This window comes from Ictalurus furcatus, chromosome 10 (assembly GCF_023375685.1).
Source record: "Ictalurus furcatus strain D&B chromosome 10, Billie_1.0, whole genome shotgun sequence".
NCBI classification, from domain to species: Eukaryota; Metazoa; Chordata; class Actinopteri; order Siluriformes; family Ictaluridae; genus Ictalurus; species Ictalurus furcatus.
The window spans coordinates 17,628,600-17,650,694 of record NC_071264.1 but is presented as its reverse complement, the minus strand read 5'-3'; the positions used below and the strand labels follow the sequence as shown (position 1 = coordinate 17,650,694).

Sequence of the window (22,095 nt, the reverse complement as noted above, 5' to 3'; positions counted from 1 at the left end):
AGTTGCAATTGCAGTGAAAACGCTGACAGAGCTTTGTCCATGAACTGAGCCACCCTCCCTGTTCAAACTACTTATTAGTTATGTACTACTTGTAATTTCTGGGACAGAAAGATGGTAAACAGAACCCTGAAATAAAAAACAAACAAACTAGCACTTCCCATTGCATGGTGTTTCTGGGAATCATGGTTTTTATTAAGGCATCTTTATAACCTGTGATTTCAAATCATACTATAAACTGTATCTTTAATGCTCCAGTGGTAATCAAAAGAACACCAATTTTTAAAAGATTTGTCTGTAGTTATTTATATGCATTTATATTGAAAACAGTGATGAAAACAACTCTTTGCTTGTTAGGTTAATATTCTGCATTATTGAGGTAATCATGAAGGACACGAATATCGGTAGCTGACTGTCGACTCGAGTGCTGTGCATTATTGGATAACCCAGTTTTAATCAGGTGTTTGTTTATCTGAGATCCACTCAACCCACGTTCATCGTGTTTGTGTTTGTGGTTTGCAGCCTGAAGAGAAAAGCAAGTTTGATGGTATTTTTGACAGTCTTGTGCCTGTAAATGGATTACTCTCTGGAGAAAAGGTCAAGCCAGTTCTTATGAACTCAAAGCTGCCAGTGGATGTGCTAGGAAAGGTACATTCATTACTTAACAAGGATGAATCTGTTGTTTGGATTTATTTCACAGCCTATCTGTATAGTGTGTTGTGACTAGATTTCCGGTGAATGTGCTGTAAAATTGTCATTTTACTTTAACCAGGTTTGGGATTTGAGTGATATTGATAAAGATGGGCACCTGGACAAGGACGAGTTTGCAGTGGTGAGTTAAACTCTCTATTGTGATTGGTCAGAAAGTGTTGATTAACTTTCTATAGCAGCAGTAGCGCAGTTATGAAACACAGGTTTATATTAACGTGCTCAATCTAATGTGTTATCTTGTTTCTATGGTAACAGCTATTAAAAAAAAAAAGTGTCAAAAAGAAAAATGTGTAATCATTGATATGGAGAACTTTTCTGTAGGTAGACATTTATGTCACATTTGTGGAAAGAGTCTCCAGTGTTATCACTTTGTAAGAGTCTGTAACTTTAAGTTTTTGGACATCTTCAGGATGAGGGATTTTTTAAAACGTTTTGCGGTTTCTCGGTTGTGGTAACACAAGCAGCTGTGTTTTTTGGTTTATTATATTCAAGAGAGAAAAAAACTGATGCTGGTGAATGAACGACTTTTTATAGCTGCTGCAACGTAAGTGAGAACAGGAACTAACCTCGTAGATATATAAACGGATAAAAATTATTTATCTTATCTTACGGATAGGAATTCTTGATCTTTTAATAAAAGACTTTCTGACATGCTCTAAAAAGGAAAAATTTGTGTTGGTAACAATGTGAGACAATTTCAGGGACAGAAAAACGTCATCACGAGCCTGCAGCCCACGTTGGTTTTGTGAATCACGGTTTTATTAAAGTATCTTTAAAATGTATGTGATTGTGGAGGACTTAAAATGTGTTTAAATATGTTCTTATAAACCGATCTGTTTTCTCCTTCAGGCCATGCACCTGGTGTACCGTGCTCTGGAGAAAGAGCCTGTTCCCTCTGTTCTGCCCTCCTCCCTCATCCCTCCATCCAAACGCAAGAAGTCTGTGGGCTCCTTATCCAGCATGACACCTGTGATGCCAGGAAGCCCACCTCCTCCTAAAGACAGCCTGCGATCCACACCATCACACGGCAGCATGAACTCGCTGAACAGCGCCGGGAGTCTGTCACCTAAACACACACTCAAATCCACACAGGTACAAACACACACACACTCAAACCGATGTAGACACACACACTCTTAAAGCCTTTTCCCCAAACAAGATCCAAGTCCGTGTTTACCTAATATCATTGAAGTTTTCAGATTGGTGTTGTGTTAGAATGCTTTCTTTATTGTATGTTAGGAACAGCTAGCTACGTGACATTATAGCACAGAATGTAGAAAACACTCATGTAAAGAGGAAGCAGATGGTTCCACTAAAATATGATTGTAGTGGAAACATTCAACACTCCTTTTTTTTTATTGATCATCTCTAAAGAGAAAGTGTGAATTATTAATGATGACATCCTGCTGAAGTGCTTTAGTTCAGGTGCAGCTCTGTTACAGTGTGCAGAGTGAACTACTAAAAGCTCTTTACATAATTTATAAGCTTCCTATGATTTCCCCCCCCCCTTTTATGTGTCATTAGCACTCTGTGAACTGGGTAGTGCCAGCGGCAGACCGAGGACGCTACGACGACATCTTCCTCAAAACGGATGTCGACCTTGACGGCTTTGTCAGCGGTCAAGAAGTGAAAGAGATCTTTATGCAGTCTGGCCTTCCACAAAACCTTTTAGCACATATATGGTGAGAACCAGTGTACTGGTGTAGAATAATACACAGCTAATTCATGACAAGAAAGTAATAGTATATAAATACAATGCAGGGTGGGTGGGGACGGGTGGACACTCCAGGGAGCTGAGAGGACATGAAGAGGAAAATGTTTTAGAGAGCTGAAGGGGTGTGGCCAGGTGGACGTTTCACAGAGCTGAAGGGGCAGGGCCCAGTAATTGTTTGAGAGCTGAGGGGGTGTGGCCAAGTGAGGGTTTCAGAGAGCGGAGGGGGCGTGGCTGGATGAGGGTTTCAGAGAGCTGAAGGGGCGTGGCCAGGCAAGGGTTTCAGTGAGCTGAAGGGGCGTGGCTAGGTAGGTGATAAATGTATGGTTGTATATTTTGCATTGTTGCAGTGTGTAACATTCAGCCTGTTATCTTTCTAGGGCTTTGTCAGACACACGGCAGATTGGCAAGCTGAGCCGAGAGCAGTTCGCACTGGCCATGTACTTCATTCAGCAGAAAGTGAGCAAAGGAATGGATCCTCCTCAGGCCCTGACCCCAGACATGATCCCTCCATCCGAGAGAGGAACCCCTGTGAGTAACTAAACCTTACTGATTGTAGAATAAAAAGACAAAGATCAGACATGATAAATAATAGTAATTTTGAACTTCTGAAGTTTTTCAACAACTAATGAAGGCCTTAAATATTGGTTGCTGAGCTGTGAGACAGCTTGCACTATCAGTAATGATATTTAGCACCCTTGGTCTAGGCTGCTTAAGTAAAGTTTAACATACTGTTATTATGGATCTTTTTTCTTTGCAGAATATGTCAGGGTACATGACGCCCGTGGGCTCGGAGATGGTAGCCCTGACTGAAATGCGCAGAGTGAGTCCATGCTGCTGATTTTAAAGCTGTTGATGTGATTTATATGTATATAAATATGTACGCTAATTTTGAAAGTCAAAGTTTTTAAAAACTTCAGTTAATTGGAGAATGAAATGTAGAGAGTGTCCTTCCTGCAAATGTAGTCAATCAACCAAGCAGAATTACATCCTTGCTTCAAATACATATGCTACATCATCTCATTTTCAAATAAAGGATTCCGTAAAATAGAAATATTTAGATTCAAGTTAGTTTCTTATATTCTTTTTGGTACAACCCTGGCTTCTGTCATCTTTCACTATTATGTAAGGATTGGATCTGGTTTAACCCTCTTACCCCTTAGTTCCCACAGTATTATGTCCCACAACCCTATATTCCCCATAGAAACAGCACGCCAACCCTGAGTTCCCAGGCCAAAATTGGCCCCAAAATCAACATTTTAATTTTAACATTTTTAGGCCTTGAAACAACTTATAATAATGTATTTGTGTAATATTACTTTGAAAATGAAGCAGTTCAGTGTTTTTACTCCACTTAGAGCACAATTCTTAACTAGAGAAATGACGAAAAATGCTCGCTAAAATCCTTATACTCCTTTAGAAGTACCATACGAGCATCAGCGTGGTCAATGCCTTTGAATAAATTCAAGTAATTAATTAATTAATTAATTAATTAATTTTAGCGCCAAAAGTCAAGTTTCTGGTCATAATCAGACCAGCAGGTAGTGTTTTCACGAATGCACAGAAATGGTCCTGTTATGACTCCAAACACCTGCAGTGTCGGTCGCACTGGTTGATGCTGAAGATGAAGACGGATCAGGGTCTGAATCAGGAGAGTTTGCGTCTCTATCAGTTTCGGTTTCAACATCGCCTGAACTTTCACTGCTGTCACTATCTAGAATCCTCGCTCTCGCCTGTGTAACTGTGTATGTTTTCTTTTTTTCCACTGTTTTAGATGTACCTGTGTTCACTGTAGGTGTAACTTTAGCTGGAACACGATTAGCTTTTCGTTTTGGCATTTTTAGTTCACTTCTACTATTACACTAATATTATAGAAACTATAATGTATTAGAACAACCGCGTTAATATAAACCTGTGATTTGCAGCTGCACTACTGTCAGAGCTGCTGTTAATGAAAATTTATGAACACCTTTAGATCCCAGAATTCAACAGCATTGTGCTATAATGTGAGCAGACAACATGTATGGAGTGTGTAATACTCTGGAGTGACTTATTGTCCAGAAGCTATAGTAGTCACATTCATTTTGTAAAAACCTAAACAGAAGGAGAATGTAGCTCATCAAACATTTTTCTTTTTCATATTTAATGCTGCTGATGTGCCATTCTTATATCAGACAATAATGTACAAGTCATGGGTATGTAAAAATGTACAAAAAAAAAGGAATCAACAAATGCTTTTAGCAGCAGTGTTGTGTTGAAAAGCATTTGTGTTGTGATAGTGATGTGTGTTGTAGAAAACATGGAGATGAACCCGGAGCACCTCGTCTATTCTCTTCTCCTGTCCTGGTGGTTTCCTGTGTGGTGGTTTACCCTTCTGCTTGTTTGGTGCTGTGCTGTTGCCTTCCTTATGGAGGATGTAAAGCTAAGTGGTGTGTGTGTGTGTGTGTGTGTGTGTGTGAACATCTGTAGGACAGCTCCAGCTCTGTGGGGTCTGGTGAATTTACAGGAATTAAAGAGCTGGATGATCTGAGTCAGGAGATTGCTCAGCTGCAGAGGTATGTTCCTGTTATGAGACACAGTCATCCTTTAGAATCCCTTAACCTTGCGAAGAGTATTTACAATCTTCCTTTTAATGCTCTCATGTGAAACTGTGACATAACGGGCAGTTCAGAAAAACTCAAGTATGCCCAGGGCTCTACATTGCGACCATTTCAGTAGCATTTGCGACTGAAAAGTACTTTGTGTGACTGTGAGTAAATATTTCTTCGCACCGGTGCGAGTGACCTGTTCAGAGTTGTATAATGCAATCGGAATAAAAACCACAAATCCAAAATGCATCTACAAACCGCGCAACGGTTACTTTCACACTGCTTTTCATCACCTCAGTCAACCGAACAGATGTGTAAATACTGCAGAGAAGCCATTATGATACAAGAGTAACACTGTACACCATGTGCCTCTCTCAACTTTCCGATCTCACAACCGCCATCCTATACTGATCCCGCAATATGACCTGAACCTGCGACTGTGACCTGCATGATTGTGTAGGCGTCGGGCGGAATAAATTAATAATAATTGCTAACACTACAAGGTGGGTTTTAATTCAAACTTCTTTATTAACTAATTCTTCACCAATCATAATCAAGAGTAACAACTGTTCAGTCTGTAAACATACAGTACACTGCTGCTCTCCTTACTCTCTTCACCAACTCTAATAGACTTTCACTTCATTTAAACTCACGCTTGCCAGATATCACTAGAAAAGTCAACTCCACTTTTCATGTTTTGATTTAATCCCCCAAAAAACACAATATTATCAGCAGACATGGCAACACTGTACTGGGGGAACCCGTCTAAAACGAACAACTATTAAACAAACAAACAAAAAACCTAATAAAATGTAAAGACAGAAAATGTGCTTAGTTATAAATAACTTGTTAATATAAAAAATAGATATTATAATAAATTCACAAAATATAAGTAAAATGAGAAATGAAATAATGTTTAATTACTATGGGTTGCATTTAATATCAATTTGACATTAAGCTTAGTTCACTATATCCTTAGAAGGCTATTAGTCTTTTTCCTAATATGGATCATGCTTGTGTTGGTCTACTTTTAATTAGAACTCTTTATTGTTTAAGATGTTTAAAAAAATAAATATTTTATGTTTGTTTATTTATCAATTAACTAACAGTATTTCTCATTGTTATTATTTTAATTCAATTAACATTGACCATGAGCAGAGAGCTTACATTTAACTGTTTATGACAGGCCTCCTGATTAAAGCTTAAACAAAAAAAGTTTGGTATCCGGATTGGTATCAGTCGATCAACATGACAAGAAATCGGTATCGGCTGTAAAAATACTGATCAGAGCGTCCCTACTGAACCCCAACTAAAGCGCTTTGAATCTGATGGGTAAATGAACTCGCCCAATCACATCCTATATGAGATTATTCAGATATATACACAATATACACAGAGCGGTTTGAGAATTGGCTTTGGAGAATTTGGAAAATGTCTAATAGTGTAGCTTTAAATATATTTAAGAGGAGCAGACTTCAAACACTTCACATTGAGGTTTATTGTATTTGTTTACAAGGTGGAACAGTTTAAAGTTTTGTTTTTTTTACATACAGTCTGTAAAATTATCTGAAAATATTATATTTAGTTTATCAGAAGGTAAATTAATGTGTCATGGCTCACACTATGTTCCTAAATTCTGTCATCATTGACAAGCTCAAGTTTTCTCATGCCTACGTGTGCGTTATATTGTGGCACATTAACGTTACCATCTCTAAAAAAAAAAAAAAAAAAACCCCAAAAACAACTAAAGTAAGCTCCTAAATTATATGAAGTGCTCCTAAAGAAATTGTTACCATAGAGCCCTGACGCCTTTTCCACCAATCTGGAAGGACTGCTGATCAGATGGTTGCAAGAAACGGAGCACAAACATGCTTGGATGATTTTTATTTATTATTTGACATGCAGCATGCATGATTTTTGGCAGAGCTGAAGCATGAAGATGAGAGCGTGCAACACCATATAGTGGATTGCTAGTCACTTGTGCTCATTGCTTGTTCGGAAACTTTTAACCGACAGTGTACCTCTACACCAGGGGTTCCCAGATTAAAGGATCACTTGATTTACAAATGGGATCGTGAGAGAAACTCACAATCTCCTCTTTTGTTCATTCATTTAATTTATAAATTAAAAATATCGGAGATGGATTTTATTGGGACTGTTACTTGGAGTCACATTCAAACAAGCCACATTTAAATGAATAGTGTACATGCTATTGTAGTCTTTTTCACTCTCCTGACATGCTGCACTAAGTGTAGGACAAATCTTTCCATCCATCTACCTCCGTTAAACTAACATTATATCTCACATTGTATACTTACTTTCTTTCTTTAGAAAACTAACATTTTATTAACAAGGAATTTTTTTTTTTTTAAATGGATGACGGAGTGAAATATTCCAAAAAGCAGCCAATAAGTGTCCAGTGTAGGTGGGACCTCCTTTAATACTGTTTAAAAATCATCTCAGGGAGATTCCTCAAGAAATTGGTTGAGAAAATGCCAAGAATACATTTCTGGAAATTCTAGGCAAAAAGGGCGTCTACTTTTGAAGATGCTAAAATACTGTATTTATTTTGTATTTTTTATCACAACATAATTCCCACAGTTCCATTTGTGCTATGCTGGAGTTTTGATGACTTTATTATTATTCTAAAATGTGGAAAAATAAAAATAAAGAATTAGTGTATCTAAACTTTTGATGGGTAGTGTACATAAAGTCCTAAATTGTAAATCTGCTATTTAAAACATGTACCGTACTCAAGGCTTGGGGTCACAGAAAAGTCAGAATGTCCATTTGGAGTCATTTGCCCTAAACATTTGGGAATCCCTGCACTACACCTTAAGCTGTTGATGTAATTATGTGCTGGTGGCTGCTCTTTTTATCTGTGAATATTAGTCTTCATTAGAACAAAAGCCTCCCCGTGTCCTCTCCATCTCAGTTTGGGGTTTAATGCCTCCTCCTCAAGCTCACAAGTGAGTGTGTCCCTGTTGCTCTGTAGATAAATTATAGCTGTTGGTAAAAAGCTCACGTTAGAGCTAAAACATTAGAGGAAGTGAGCTGTGGATGAGTTTCTGCTCCCCCTCTGCCACATCTGTACCTTTTATTTATGTTTTATGAAATCTTTTGTTCTCGTCACTCACTCTTCATGCTGCCACAGCACCCTCGCTTTCACTCACTGGGACATGCTCAGGTAAATCTTTCTTTCTCAGCTCTTTGGTTTTCAGTTTCTGTGACGCTGCTTGTTGGTGGAGGAGGCAGGTCTTTTTTTTTTTTTTTCTTCCTTTTTTTTTTTAATGAAATTTGTGTCCTGTTCTTTGTCTCTTTGTGTTATCAGGGAGAAATACACACTGGAGCAAGACATCAGGGAGGCAGAGGAAGCCATCAGACACAAAACTACTGAGGTTCAGGTGTGGTGAAATGTTGAAATGTACAAAGCTGATGAGTGCTGTGACGCTGGCAGCTTTTTACCACCTGCACAGTTTACAGGAACTATAATCCGCACATACTGCTTTCATTTTTTTCTAGCGTCTCTTGAAGTATATCACTAGTTTGAGGGATTCTCCACTCTGCTTCTACTGTTTGAAAAGTTTATTAACTTTGTTTTTAAAATCTAGCAGTTTTTTTAATATGTTAAAAATGAATTGACTTAATTAAAATATGAAATTGACCCACCTGTTTGAAAAGCTGTGTTTAATTTGTGACCACATGCAATAATATTGACCAACATTTTCAGCTAGCTCCTTAAAATTTGTGGTCAAAAGCTTAAATTTGCTGCGTCTTTTTTCAAAATTTGTAATGCAACAGTTTTTGTCATTTATTTATTTGTTTTTGCAGAAAGCTACTTGAATTGGTGAAATTGCAGTGATGTTTGTTGGTAAATGAGAGCTTTTAACTGTACTCATGTTCGACGCATGTGAATCGAACAGGTTTGGCCGAACGCGCTGGCGTCACATGATGCGTTTTGGCCCAAATTTGCAGTAATTTTGAAAACTCCTCAAACTCCTTTACTTGATTTTGCATTCATTTCTGCGATCGCAAAATCCTGGAGGGACTGATTGTAACGGTGTTCATGCTTGCACTGTTAATGTAAACCTCTTCAGTAACTGAAGTAATATTCGTAAGTTGATGACTTGCATTAAGGACACTGAAATTGATTTAAAGTGAAATAAAAGTCTAGGTTTCACCCTTCGCTTCGGTTCTGATATACAGGAAATGCAGAATGATCTGGACCGAGAGACGTGCAGTTTGCAGGAACTGGAGGCCCAGAAGCAGGACGCTCAGGACCGACTGGACGAGATGGACCAGCAGAAGGCCAAGCTGGAGGACATGCTCAATGAAGTACGACAGAAGTGCCAGGAGGAGTCCCAAATGGTGAGCGCAACATATCCCCTTCATCACAAGGCTCCAGTCCTGAGGTCATTGACATGAATACAGTCTTTAAAAGAAAAGCTCTTTTTGATTGTAAAGTGTACTGCTGTGTGTGTGTGTGTGTGTGTGTGTGTGTGTGTGTGTGTGTGTCTGTGTGTGTGTGTGTTCAGATCTCATCACTCCAGAGTCAGATCCATTCTCAGGAGTCAGACCTGCTGAACCAGGAGGAGGAGCTGAGTCGGGCTAAAGCGGACCTGTCCAGGCTACAGCAGGAGGAGAGCCAGCTGGAACAGAGCCTACAGGCTGGCAAGATCCAGCTGGAGACCATTATCAAGTCCCTGAAGGCCACGCAGGATGAGATCAACCAGGTAACAGCTGAAGAGCTTTTCACTCCACCACATCATGATCAGTCACATAGTAGTGAGTCAGTATTTAATCATGAAGATGTTTCACTAGTAATCTGAAATCAAAAGGGCCAGTTTATTAAACTTGTATCATGGTGTGTCTGAATACTTGATTCTGATTGGCTGGAAGGTGTGCGTTCAAACCGTATAATGCACAGGAAGTTCCAGTCAGTTTAAACACAGTTCTAAAAAGAACTGTGACCATAGTAACATACAGTTACAGCTGCATACAGTAGTTAAACTCACAGCTTCATTATTAGTAGAGATGCGGCACAGACACAGGTAATTCACACACACACACACACACAATCTCTCTCTTTCTAATAATTATTTATTATAATTCAGTCAGATAAATGTAATCTCATCACACTACTTTATCTCTGTGAATGATTAAGAGCCGGCAGAAATCTAGATATAACAACCCGTATATAAAATAACTAACAGAAATTAACCGTTATTTTTATAATTTCAGTCAAATTTTGCACTGCGAACATCAATGACAGCTTTAACTTGTCAATGCTGGCAAGTGATCATGGTATAAGTGAGATAAGACACGGCTAGGTGTGCATTACATGATTTTATACCACAGCGCTGTTGAATTGTCGATTCTGATTGGCTGACAGACGTTCTGATGTGTGAAATTATTTTTTACAGTAAATGCATGGCAAAAGTAGTTCCAGTCAGGTCTTGGCTACATTACAGTTCCATATCACTTCACCAAGTTAACTGAAATAATGGAGAAGTTAGGCTACTGTCCACCACATTACACAGATCTAACAACAAACAAAATGACAGAAAACTAAGATTTTCCAGAAATAAATAAGGAATAATTGACGACGGGCTGTTTAATTATTATTTAAAAAATAATGCGCACCCGAGGTGGTAATGCGGCCACGAGGTGAAGCAGAGGCTTGAGCGATTGATATGCAGTTATTAGAGAGAGAGAGAGAGAGAGAGAGAGAGAGAACGAGAGCATGAGAGAACACGTGATAAGCTGATGAACAATTATCAATATTTATTTATTTATTTGTTGTATTTTCTACAGTAATAAAAATAAAAAACTACAAGTTCTTACTAGTAAGAACAAGTAGGCCTATCAATATTTATTTACTTGTTCTATTTGTATATTATCAGCATGAAATGAAAAAACCCCCTCTGAATCTCACTCTCTAATAACTGCATATCAGTGGCTGAAGCGTCCGTTACTAGCTCTAAAATGACGTTTTGGAATTAGCAACGGAGTCCTGAGATGGGATGCGTAATAAATTAATTCCACACACAAGAGCATTTTTAAGGACAAAAACCCAAGAAATGTCTTGAAAGAAAACCTCTGAACAATGTCTTAAGGTGAGGTAACTGGGGTTTAGGCGGAATAATTGATTCCGGTCTGTTGAGTTATTAGAAAATGGCGCATTATTTTCTAATAATTTAAAGGCTCGTCGTCAATGATTCCTTACTTAATGCATGACCTGGAAGCAAAGAACCCCCTGACGTGAAGCAAATGCCTTAAAATGGTGTAATGCTGAGGTTTATCCCTTACATGTACGCTAGAAAAATAATAATAAGCTGGCCAAAATTATTTATTGGATTTTTAATTATTGAGCAATAAAGAAAAAGTGATTAGTTGTCACTGTTTAGTTGATATTAACTAACCCTAGCTTGTTACCTAGATTAGATTTATCGCCATTAGTACCACAGAAGAAGACTGGTATAACTCTGATGATGAGGTTGTTTGATACAGTTAAAGGGAGAGATCACATCACATATCAGGGAACTCATGAAAAATACACATTATGAATTTAGTTACATTGCAATGTTGGAATAACGCCAATGAAATATTTTCCATATACCATAAATAATACAACTTTCCTTGTATTCACTCACTAACAAGACTTTTCCCCCCCTCTCTTCCCCACTGGCATTTTGTCCTCCATGTTTGTTTTGCTCCCTTGCCCCTGACTTGATTGGTCTTGAGGTAAAAAAGCGTTTGATGTCACGTTGCGCTTTTTTTGGATAAATAAAAAAGGCAACTGTGAGCACTATTTAAACCGGCCGTATTGGTTTCCTCCAGGTTCTCCAATTTTCTCTAACCTCCTAAATATATACCGTGCCACGCTATATTGCCCCTTGGTGTGAGTGAGTGTGTGAATGTGTGTGCATGGTGCCCTGCGATGGATTGGCATCCCATTCTCACACCCAATGTTCCAGAAATAAACTTTCAGATCCACAACAACCATGATCAGGATGAAGAAATTAATCAAAGGATCTTAACTATGCTTCACAGTTGTGTAGGAGTTGCATGTTGCCCTACAGTCCACTAGAGGGCGATGAGTCCATACACAGGCATAAGGGCTGTTCATGGTAGAGAAAGCACATTGTTATAACACACATCTGTTTAGTATATATTCAAATGAACCATCCGAGTGGACTAATATAGAGTGTTACTATTGTGTGTGTGTTGTCTGTATCTTCCAGCTGTAATGCAGATTGTGTTTGTGTCTTGTGTTGTAGGCTCGCAGCAAGCTCTCTCAGATCCAGGACAATCAGCATGAAATAAGCAAAAGCATTGAACAGTACAGCAGCGCTCTGAACGGCACACATGGAGGCAGCATGACTAACCTGGCCGACATGAGCGAGGGGTTCCCTGACAAGGAGAACGGGGGCTTCGGGGTCATGGTGAAACCTTCATGTTGTTTCTTATGTTGTTTTTCATAATATTTTATATTATACTGCAATAATGTTGAATTAACTGTGTAATTGTGTCGTTTTTATTTCTAGCCCAGTTGTTCTTATAAGCCTTGTTTGTGATGAAGAGTTGTGAGTGTTTAATCTCTGTGTGTGTGTGTGTGTGCAGGATGACCCATTTAAAGTGAAGACGAGTGTGTTCAGCACAAACTCTCAGGAGATGCACACAGACCCCTTTCAGTCTGAAGATCCTTTCAAATCCGACCCTTTTAAAGGTTCTGCTCACATTTTATTTCTCTGTCTCTCTTTTTCTATCTCTCTCTTTCTCTTTCTGTCTCATTCTTTCTGTCTCTCTTTCTCTCTTTCTGTCTCTCTCTGTTTCTTTCTCTCTCTCTCCCTTGTTTGCTTTGTCTGTCTCTCCTCATGTCTCTAAAGACAAAGAGTGTCTGTCTCTGTCTTTCTCTCTCTCTCTCTCTCCTCTTTCTGTCTGTCAGTCTTCTGTGTTTCTCTTTCTTTGTGTTTATCTCTCCCTCCCTCTCCATTTCTCATATGCTCCCTCATCTTGCACATTTGTTGAAATAAACCCTCGTCCTTCACTGAGACACACGCACAAGCACACGCTCTGTCTTGGAGCTGAAATGTTTGTTTCCTTTACTTGGATGTGAGACATCATGTGACTAGTGTTTGAGGTTTGGCTTGTGCTGGCATATAATTCCTCTCTCCTGTTTTCTGTCTCCTCTTTCTGTCTGTGTTCACTTTCTGTGTAGGTGATCCCTTCCAGAATGATCCTTTTGCCAAGCAGCCTCCCACAGCAACAGGTATCTGCTCTGTCCTAATGCATGATGGGAAACAGTTCTGGGCCTTGCACTGAGATTTGCATGGATTGCAGCATCACGCTGGCTTTGCAGTGGCACACTTCTCTCTTTCTTCTATTCAGCTTTCAGTTCTCCAACTCTCATACTAAATCGAGGTCATTTATAAAGTGTACATTGGGCTTGTTTTGAAGGTGTGGCATTGTAATGAGGTTGTGTAAGAACTGGATGTGCACACAGTGTAATTTACAGCAAAGCTTTGACATGAGTGAATACACTCCAACTGGTGCATTTATATCCAGTTTATACAGATCGGTCTAATATTAACTCCTGATTTAAATCTGTAAAAAATCTGTAGCCAAGGTCACTGTGCATTTTCTGAGAAAGAAGATCGCACGTCTCAGAAAGCCTATATGAGACGAGATGCCGGCATCAGGCCATTTATATTTCAGCAGGTATGTCTGGACTAAGTGACCCACTGTCACATGACCTAACATCAAGGGTATTCAAGGGTGGCATCTTTTTTTTTTTTTTTTTTTTTTTTTTTTTTTTTTTGGCATTCAAAAACGAGAAGTCGTGTGATTTGAATTTATTATTTTTGCTTGTGATTTACCATTTTAAAGCTTTCCAGAACATCCTAAAATAAAGCTAAAACGAAAAGGAGCATTTCCAGTGAATAAAATATTGGTGCATAATCAGAAAATTCAAATGATGTCTCACATAATCATAAAATTTATACAATATTGTCACAAATAATCAGAAAGCGAATGAAATATTGTCACATAATAAGAAAATCAATATATATTGGCACAGATAATTAAAAAAAATATTGCCACCTCATATAATCAGGAATCAAAAAAGGAATAAAACATTTGGCCTGTAATCAGAACACAAATAAATTATTGGACATACTAAAACAAATACAATATTGGCCCATGTAATAAAAAATAAAATACTGGCATGTGTAATCAGAAAATGAACATGATGCTGGTATATGTAATCAAAACAAATAAATAGAATGTTGGACGTATAACCAGAAAATGAATATTGGCACATGTATTCAGAAAAGACAATAATATTACATATAATCTGAAATGAATATAACGTTAACAATGTTATTGAACATATTGTCTCATATAATCAGAAAAAAAGAACAAAATTGTTTTTATTCTTGTACTTTGGTTTTTGAAAATTGAATGAATAAAATCCATTTTTATAGAAATTAAATGTAATCTGTGGTACTGTTGCTCTTGATAAACCTTCCTCCCTGTCCTCATGCAGATCCATTCGGCGGAGATCCGTTTAAAGAGACGGACCCTTTCAAGAGCACTTCAGAAGACTTCTTTAAGAGGCCGGCCAAGGCTGATCCCTTCACCAGCTCGGACCCTTTTAGTAAAAGTGCTACTCTTCCAGTAAAGGTAAAGGAGCAGTCAGAGAAAGCTGTACAAATACAGTGCACAATATTTACAAAAATACCATCACAGTACTTTAGGACTGTAAGTTGTGTGTCATGATTTACATTTCTGAGGTTCAGACTAGGCTTGTGTGATATGACTGTTGAATCATTCTTATATGGACTTGCACTGGCATTATTTACAGTGACCTTTACTTCTATTCTATTATATTTATAATTGAGCAAGTTTGACATTTTAACTCTCAATGTAAGCTTTTTAAATGGTAAAATGCATGAGTTTTCTTGTTCGTTTTGCATTTAGCATTAGCTAGCTTGTGAAGGTTACATCAGTTGTGAGTGTAATTGACTGTGATTAAGCCACTCTTCACCAAACCATGGTTAATCTAGCTGCACATACAGTTTAGGGATGTGTCTTTTAGATACATATCTGAATGCTGAAAACAAGAAGAAACTAAGCAGAAAGAAAATGGCAAATGGAAACTTGCCATGCTTCAATCTGGCGATTTTTTAAAAAAATGTTTTGTTTTTTTTTATTCTCAATGAGAATAAAACTACATGCAAAATCTGTAATAGCATGTCATCACAAAAGATAGTAACACTGAATCTTTGGAATCTCCTAAACCTCCAGCATCCAGCTGAGTTTTCGCAATTGCCTTTGCCAACAAGTAGTTTCCGCCCTCTTTCCCACTCCCAATCCTCCATCATGCCTTTCAGGTCCATCAGGTTTTATTTTTTTATCGGTTCTGGGTGATAGTCAAGATTTGGTTTAATGGTAAAGTGCAATCAGGGAAAAGTCACTATTGCACAAGCCTAGTTCTGACACTGCGCCAGTAAAAACAACAACAACAAAAAGCCAATGGAAAAACTACTCTAGGTTCTAAAGTAATCATTTTTCAGTTCAGCATAATTGACTGCTAAAGTTGGTTCATGGGATAAAGTTGGGTATCAGTGTTGTAGAACCCCATTTATATGTTTAAACGTCGCAGCACACTCTGACAAATGTCTGGTCTGTGCTTTCCAAACACGCTGCGCTGCACAATACGAACAAAAATAGCATATTGCAATACATTATTACAGAATGTGATTGCGATATCTCTTTGTGGAAAAAAAAGAAAGAAAAAAAAGGCAAACATGTGATGTGTCACTGTTAAATAAATAAAATTTGGTGTTCCAGAAAATAAAAAATTGAAAGAATTGCTTCGGCTATGCAGGCTAAACTAATGATGATGTAAGTTATAAATATAATAGCTATAGCTACTATGTTGGTAGCTGATTTATTTTAGTGAATTAGCTTTTATATTTAGTATATAAAAGGTTAAAGGACTAATGGCGTTTAACTGTAAGTTGATTTTTAAAGTTATTGCAATACTTTTTTTTTTTTTTATCCTACAACGGCTACCTAATTTTGGTTAATAATCACTTTTTCCATGAGTAAGCAAATGATCATTGCAGTCATTAAAGGTGAAGATTGGATGATTTTTGGATCTAGATTTAAAATGCAACGGTTGAAATGAAATAATGCCACAATCATAAATTGTCTATTACTGAAAAAGGGTAAACAACTGGTGTGTAAAGAAGTATTCATATTTTTTATCTGTTAAAAATTCTAAATAACTTAATAGACTAGCAAGGTGATTTGCGCGTACCTGATACTTTTAAAATAGTCATTTGCTACATCATCATTTGCAGTTTATCTATAGGCCTAACCCAGAGTTGGAGCAAAGTTGGTCACTTATTGATGCCTTATGAATCGAAATTGAATCGTGTGAAAGGTTGAGATTTACACCCCTTGTAGTCATTATAATAGTGTGGTTCGGCTCCTCAACCACTAATGAGCTGAACAGACTATGAGGTGTTGTCAGGTTGGCTGAAAAGCTCCCACTCAGAACTCTGTCCTCCCTCGAAAACCTGTTCATCTCCAGAGCCCGGAAGTGAACAGAAGAAACTCATCGCTGACCCCTCACACCCTGGCCACCGCGTATTTAAACTCCTTTTCTCCTTCTAGATTTTCAGTTCGGTGTGTTTCAAAATCCAACAGAAACCAGAACAGCTTCGTTCCGCAGGCCGTCAGACTTTAATTGCCTCATAAATATGACGACTGTGTCACTAACAGCATTGTGACCAAGATGCAATATTTTGTCTGCAATTTTTATAAATTTAGTTACTTGCTTAGTATCAACTCCTGTTCACAGCCCTACAAGCGTTTACGGTTTAGCCGTAGCATTTTATCATTTAGAAAACAAGAGTTGTAGCTGTGGGCTCTTTTGACGGTGAGAAATGGAAGAGCTGCTGTCTTTAGGTATGGCTCACCGGACTGGCTAAGCAGAAAGAGGACTCGGAAAGCAGGCGTGAGAGAGTGTAGATGTATTTCTTTCTTTTCAGTCATTAACAAATGGATACTTCTCAACATAAATAAACTGTAACTGAAATGAAATTGACAGACTTGCACCCCAGCTCTGTAAGACCCTGCCCGAGTTGCTCCGCTCAGCACTTTTTCAGCTAATATTACCCACGACTCCTTGTGCGAAGGAGGAGGAGTTTTGTAATGGTTTGCTTCGCTGAATTCAAGGATGCATTTTTGAGACGTGGAAAAATAAATTAAGAGAATGATAAACTATATAGTATGAATGATATAAGGAATAATGAATGAATAAAAGCTGAAATGAAACGAGGTTTTTGTATGTTTGTATGTGAATTTTTTTGTATATTTTTATTATCTAAAAAGAACTGGACTGCAGACCCTACATGTACTTGTACAAGTGCCACTCAACCACGCCCCCACTGCAACACTTACCTCACTGTTTTCTTAATGTTCCATGCCGTACATCTAAAAACACATTGAACCACTGGTAAATTCAATAACATGGCAAAAATCAGCATTACAGAGCAGAGGTGTAACACCATCTGAGCCAACGTAGTGTTGAAGCATGTGTCTTTGACAGTATCACATGTATCAGACACGCATTAAGACATGGAGTGTGTCTATATACACAGGGTTTCTGGAACGTGGAACCTGCACAATTGTATTTTTTTTTTTTTTCCCTCTGTGCATTGCTGTTTAATAGCTTAAAGTGTGTATTATATAGGCTATACTTCAGAATTTTTTATTACATCTAATATGAACTGGATTACAGACCTTACATGTACAGTAATTGTTTAATTTTAAATCAGAGTAATACACTCTGATTTGATCGTTTATGCTATTAGCATTGAGCTCCACTGTCTGACATGCTAGGGTTTTTGTTGTAAAATTTAGTTGAGTTTTTTTTTGCCCTGCATGTTGGGATTTTCTTGCTAGCAATGTTAGTAGCTCTATGTTCATAGCAAATGTGTGTTGTCTTTGTCCGTGTCTTTATCATCTTATTGCTTACAGTTTGTGCAGTCTAAAAGTACATGTGTACTTGGCCAGTAAATATATATATTTTTTTCTTCCATTCTCTCTTTGTAGTCTCATCACTTCTCGAGCAGTGACCCCTTCGCCTCCACCAGCCCCAAACACAAAGGCTCAGGTACAGCGCTTGTGCTGAGTCATCTCACACTTTATCACATGCACATAACCGTTTAAACTGTTTTGAGTTTAAAATGAAAGCTGATATTAGATAAATGACAGTCCCAGCATGTGTTTAATCTCTCTGAACTCTGCTCTACAAGTGTTCGCAGTAACAATGGTGGCTGTTTTCACACATATTAGCTCCGGAGTCCTTTCTAGTCCCCATCACAGAAAAGCTGTGAAGTGAGAAGATGCTGTTAAACAAGTTCCCATACTCAGCATCCTGACCGCCTGCCAGCTCGCTCGCTCGCGAGCGCTCTGCCAATCTTAAAAAGGATGTGACATTCCTCTGCTGTTTCAGTAAACATGTTCTGTTACAGCATTTTTACAGCGATGCAAGGAAGTGCATGGCTGTGTTTTTTTTTCTGTTTGTAGTGGTTAGAAGGAAAAAGAAAAACATACAAAGAACATGGGTATAAGTGAGAGAAGAATGTCACTCGAATGCTTGAGGTAGACAGAAATGTTCTGCTCAGCAGTGAGGCAACCTTTTTGTCACGTGAGAATTTCAAACAGTAGTAGAAGGTTTATTAGATTTATATCATCTGAAGGAGTATGTAAAACCTTGATCATATTTAAAGAAACAAATGGAGTTTTCTTATCTCTGATTGCAGACCCATTTGGGACTCTAGACCCTTTTGGAAGCAGCTCATTTGGCAGTAACAGTGGCTTTGCTGATTTCAGTCAGATGTCAAAGGTATGATTTAATGAAAGATTGAATTCTCGATTCTGATTGGTCGGAAGGTGTTGATTCATTTTCTACAACAGCAGCTCTGATAACAGTGCAATCTCTCAATCACAGGTCTATATTCATGCACTTCTATGGTTCTGTCTTGGCCTCAAACCTGACCAACGTGTGAAACATCTCTTCCTTTGGTCAATGTGTGAACTCTTAGCCTCCTAGATCTGTCAGTCTGACCTCTTGTCCTTGCCTGTCATTCATATAGCAGAGCTTCACTGATGACCCCTTCAACCAAAACCAGGATACTCCAGCTCTCCCGCCCAAGAAGACCATACCGCCTCGGCCCAAGCCTCCCAGCGGTAGGTTTACGAGATAGCTGTGTACACCAGGTCAAAGGTCACACACTGCTGCCTCTACAGTACACTATTCGTTCTAAGTCTCCATGTGTTTTTTTTTTTTAATGCGAGTCTTTCCACAGTTGTACCTGAGACAAAAACCTGCCCACATCTTTCACACACACAGTTTCACAGTTTATCAAGCTGGAGATTAATCGCAGTGATATGCACCTCTTTTTTTCTCTTTTCTTCTTTGAGGTAAACAGGAACAGGAAGGGTTAGAATAGATTCGTTTTGGGTTTTTTTCAGTCATTATTGCCCAATTCCTTACAAAATATTTAAAGCAACATTTTAAAGAAATCTTAAGATAAGTCATAATACAATTAAAAAATTGAAATGAAAAACTTTATAACTTGCATGTAAAACTCTTCTAGTGGATGGGATGTTTTTCCTTATTTCAGGTTTCTGTAATATGGTCCCCTCTTTCATGTAGGGATCAGTGGATGGTGTTTGGATACACGGACCTGCCAGCATATACGCAGGAGTGCCACATTTTAACATCAGCTATGAGTTTTCACTCAGAAAGACACTGAAAGATTTTTTCTCCCCCCCCAAAAAATAAAAAGACAGAAGAGTCGATGAGTGAGATGCAGCCTCACTTTCTGTCATAGTAGACTTGACTTAGCTAACTTTAGGCACATTTGTAGTAAACATCAGAATGTTTATTAGGGATGCTACTGAAACTTTTCAAAAAAAAAAAAAAAAAGGGGTAAATTAAGTAGACCTACTACGAAGCGACAAATCTAACACTTTACAAATGGTTTTAAAAACACTATTTGCTGTGCTGCAGTCAGATATGCATTAAGACATGGAGGTCAAACCTGCTGAACCTGGAGTGTGTGTATATACGGGGTTTTACAGCAAACAACAGGAGTTTGGTGGGAAAGCTGTGGCTCATTTGTTTTAGTTGAGATGTAGACACTAGAAAAGTTTCCATGTGTATTTTTATTATTAATTGCTGTACATAACATCTTTTTCCTAGAATAAGAAATGTAAACATTTCTCTCTGTCCCACACACACACACACACACACACACATCCTATGCTTTATTCCTCTTAAGACATGGATGGGCTGGATATAATTTAAAAGCTAAACCTTTTTTTTTTTTTTTTTTTTAATTGCAGTATCAGTGTAGCTCACTTGAGTAATGAAACCTCTATTTCCTTATATTGAACTGTTTTTATTTCTTCCTACAGAAGCATTTTTAATTGTTCCTAGATGTTCATTGTTGTCAGAGTGTTTAAGAGGTTAGAGTTGGAGGTTTAGTTGGTATATTAAAGGGGGTACGGTTACAAGTTGAGCGCTTCAAATCATCTGCGGTTTGCCTGCACTGGCAGCATTATGCTGATATCCACGCCCTTCCTCACTTCCTCTGCATATGTGTGTGTGTGTGTGTGCTTGGTGAAGGGTTGTTGTTGTGTTTTTTTTTGTTTTTTTTTTTTTTTGAGAAACTCGGTAACTTCTCTACCACAAACAAACCTAATTTCTCACCCATTTTACTGTAATTCATATATTTAAATATCGCAATATTATCCAAGTTTGGTCTAATTAAGCCCGTTTTATTGCTTAAGGTTTTTCACCCTACATTATTCTACAGTGAATAATGATTATTTTTTGCTTATGCGTACGGTGGAAAAACGCACACATGCTGTGTTAAGCTGAAGAAGAGGTTCCCATGTGTTAACTGTCTTTTCTGAGCATCGGAGAGTTACATTCACATGCCCTTGTATTGTAGGTGTGAATGGAGCAATGATAAGCCGTGCTTGTGTTTTTTGCTGGTTTTGAGCTGTCAGGGTGGAGCTCGACGTTGTGGTTTGCTATTCCGTTTACTGAAAGAGAGAAACTGATTGCTGGTCTAATATAAATAACAGCCCAGATCACATTGCGGTTAACACCTTTAAGAGGAACCAAGAGCCAGTTTAAAGTTCTCATGAGATATGCTGTGCCAGTTGTACACAAAAAAAAGTGTTACACGTAAGCATTTTTGTGTGTTTGCGTAATTACCTAACATCAGCGTTTTACATTTTTATTCATGTTATTGGTGTGATGGATAAAAATGTGGGGTGTAAGAAGTTGTTGTTGTTGTTGTTGTTGTTGTTATAAATTAGTTGAATAATAATATTTTTATGCTGTACCATCTGGTAGGTTACGTGGCATTACTGGCACACCACAAGTGTGACTGAAACAGCTGTGGTTTTTTGGGATGGGTTAATCTTTCGAGGAGGCTTTGTGTTAGTCATGCTGGCATGCATGTGCACTCTCTTGTAATCAGTACATTCTTAAATATTTTATTATTTTGCCATTTGTCAGTTTTTCTTCCCCCTGGTTCAGTGTAAGAGGAGAAACTGTCATCCCCTGACTAAAAACAAGCGTGCTTCTAGCTCAGGGTGTGGCACAGTTCTTATTCACTCCCTCAGTCAAAAAGGAAATATGAATAACGTGCAGCTCATGAACAGTGCAACAGCTTGATTATAATATAAGCTCACATCCATTAATGACTGTGTTTTATTGTATAACATCAGGAAATTTTATACAAGGATGAATGGATATTAGCATGAAAGTGGATGCTGATTTTTCTTTAGTTTCATGTCTAAGCAGAATACAACACTGACTCTCCAACTTTCCAGGAGAAATAGCTACATGTCAACTTAGTTACTTACACCTCTTCTCGCCATAAGAGCAGTGGGTAAGATCATTTATAAAGCATGTTTTAACCAAAGTCTTAGACTTATACTTGCAACAAGCATACAAATATAAAACAGACAATAACACAGGCATCCAAT

At 38.1% G+C, this 22,095-nt stretch overlaps 1 protein-coding gene across 4 annotated transcripts in view; it reads left to right on the top strand.

Moving 5' to 3' along the window:
• Positions 1–22,095, top strand: part of eps15l1a (epidermal growth factor receptor pathway substrate 15-like 1a) — a 45,476-nt gene that overhangs the window by 9,876 nt on the left and 13,505 nt on the right. For 3 of the 4 annotated variants that reach the window (XM_053634336.1, XM_053634339.1, XM_053634338.1), the window contains exons 7-23: positions 520–645; positions 770–829; positions 1,558–1,800; positions 2,233–2,390; positions 2,800–2,950; positions 3,180–3,242; positions 4,889–4,974; positions 8,339–8,411; positions 9,214–9,375; positions 9,543–9,740; positions 12,288–12,452; positions 12,631–12,736; positions 13,229–13,279; positions 14,555–14,691; positions 18,136–18,196; positions 18,849–18,931; positions 19,182–19,275. In XM_053634336.1, the coding sequence (XP_053490311.1) occupies positions 520–645; positions 770–829; positions 1,558–1,800; positions 2,233–2,390; positions 2,800–2,950; positions 3,180–3,242; positions 4,889–4,974; positions 8,339–8,411; positions 9,214–9,375; positions 9,543–9,740; positions 12,288–12,452; positions 12,631–12,736; positions 13,229–13,279; positions 14,555–14,691; positions 18,136–18,196; positions 18,849–18,931; positions 19,182–19,275 (2,017 nt within the window). The remainder of the gene's footprint in view (positions 1–519; positions 646–769; positions 830–1,557; positions 1,801–2,232; positions 2,391–2,799; positions 2,951–3,179; positions 3,243–4,888; positions 4,975–8,338; positions 8,412–9,213; positions 9,376–9,542; positions 9,741–12,287; positions 12,453–12,630; positions 12,737–13,228; positions 13,280–14,554; positions 14,692–18,135; positions 18,197–18,848; positions 18,932–19,181; positions 19,276–22,095) is intronic. The other variant, XM_053634337.1, reaches the window with a different exon arrangement.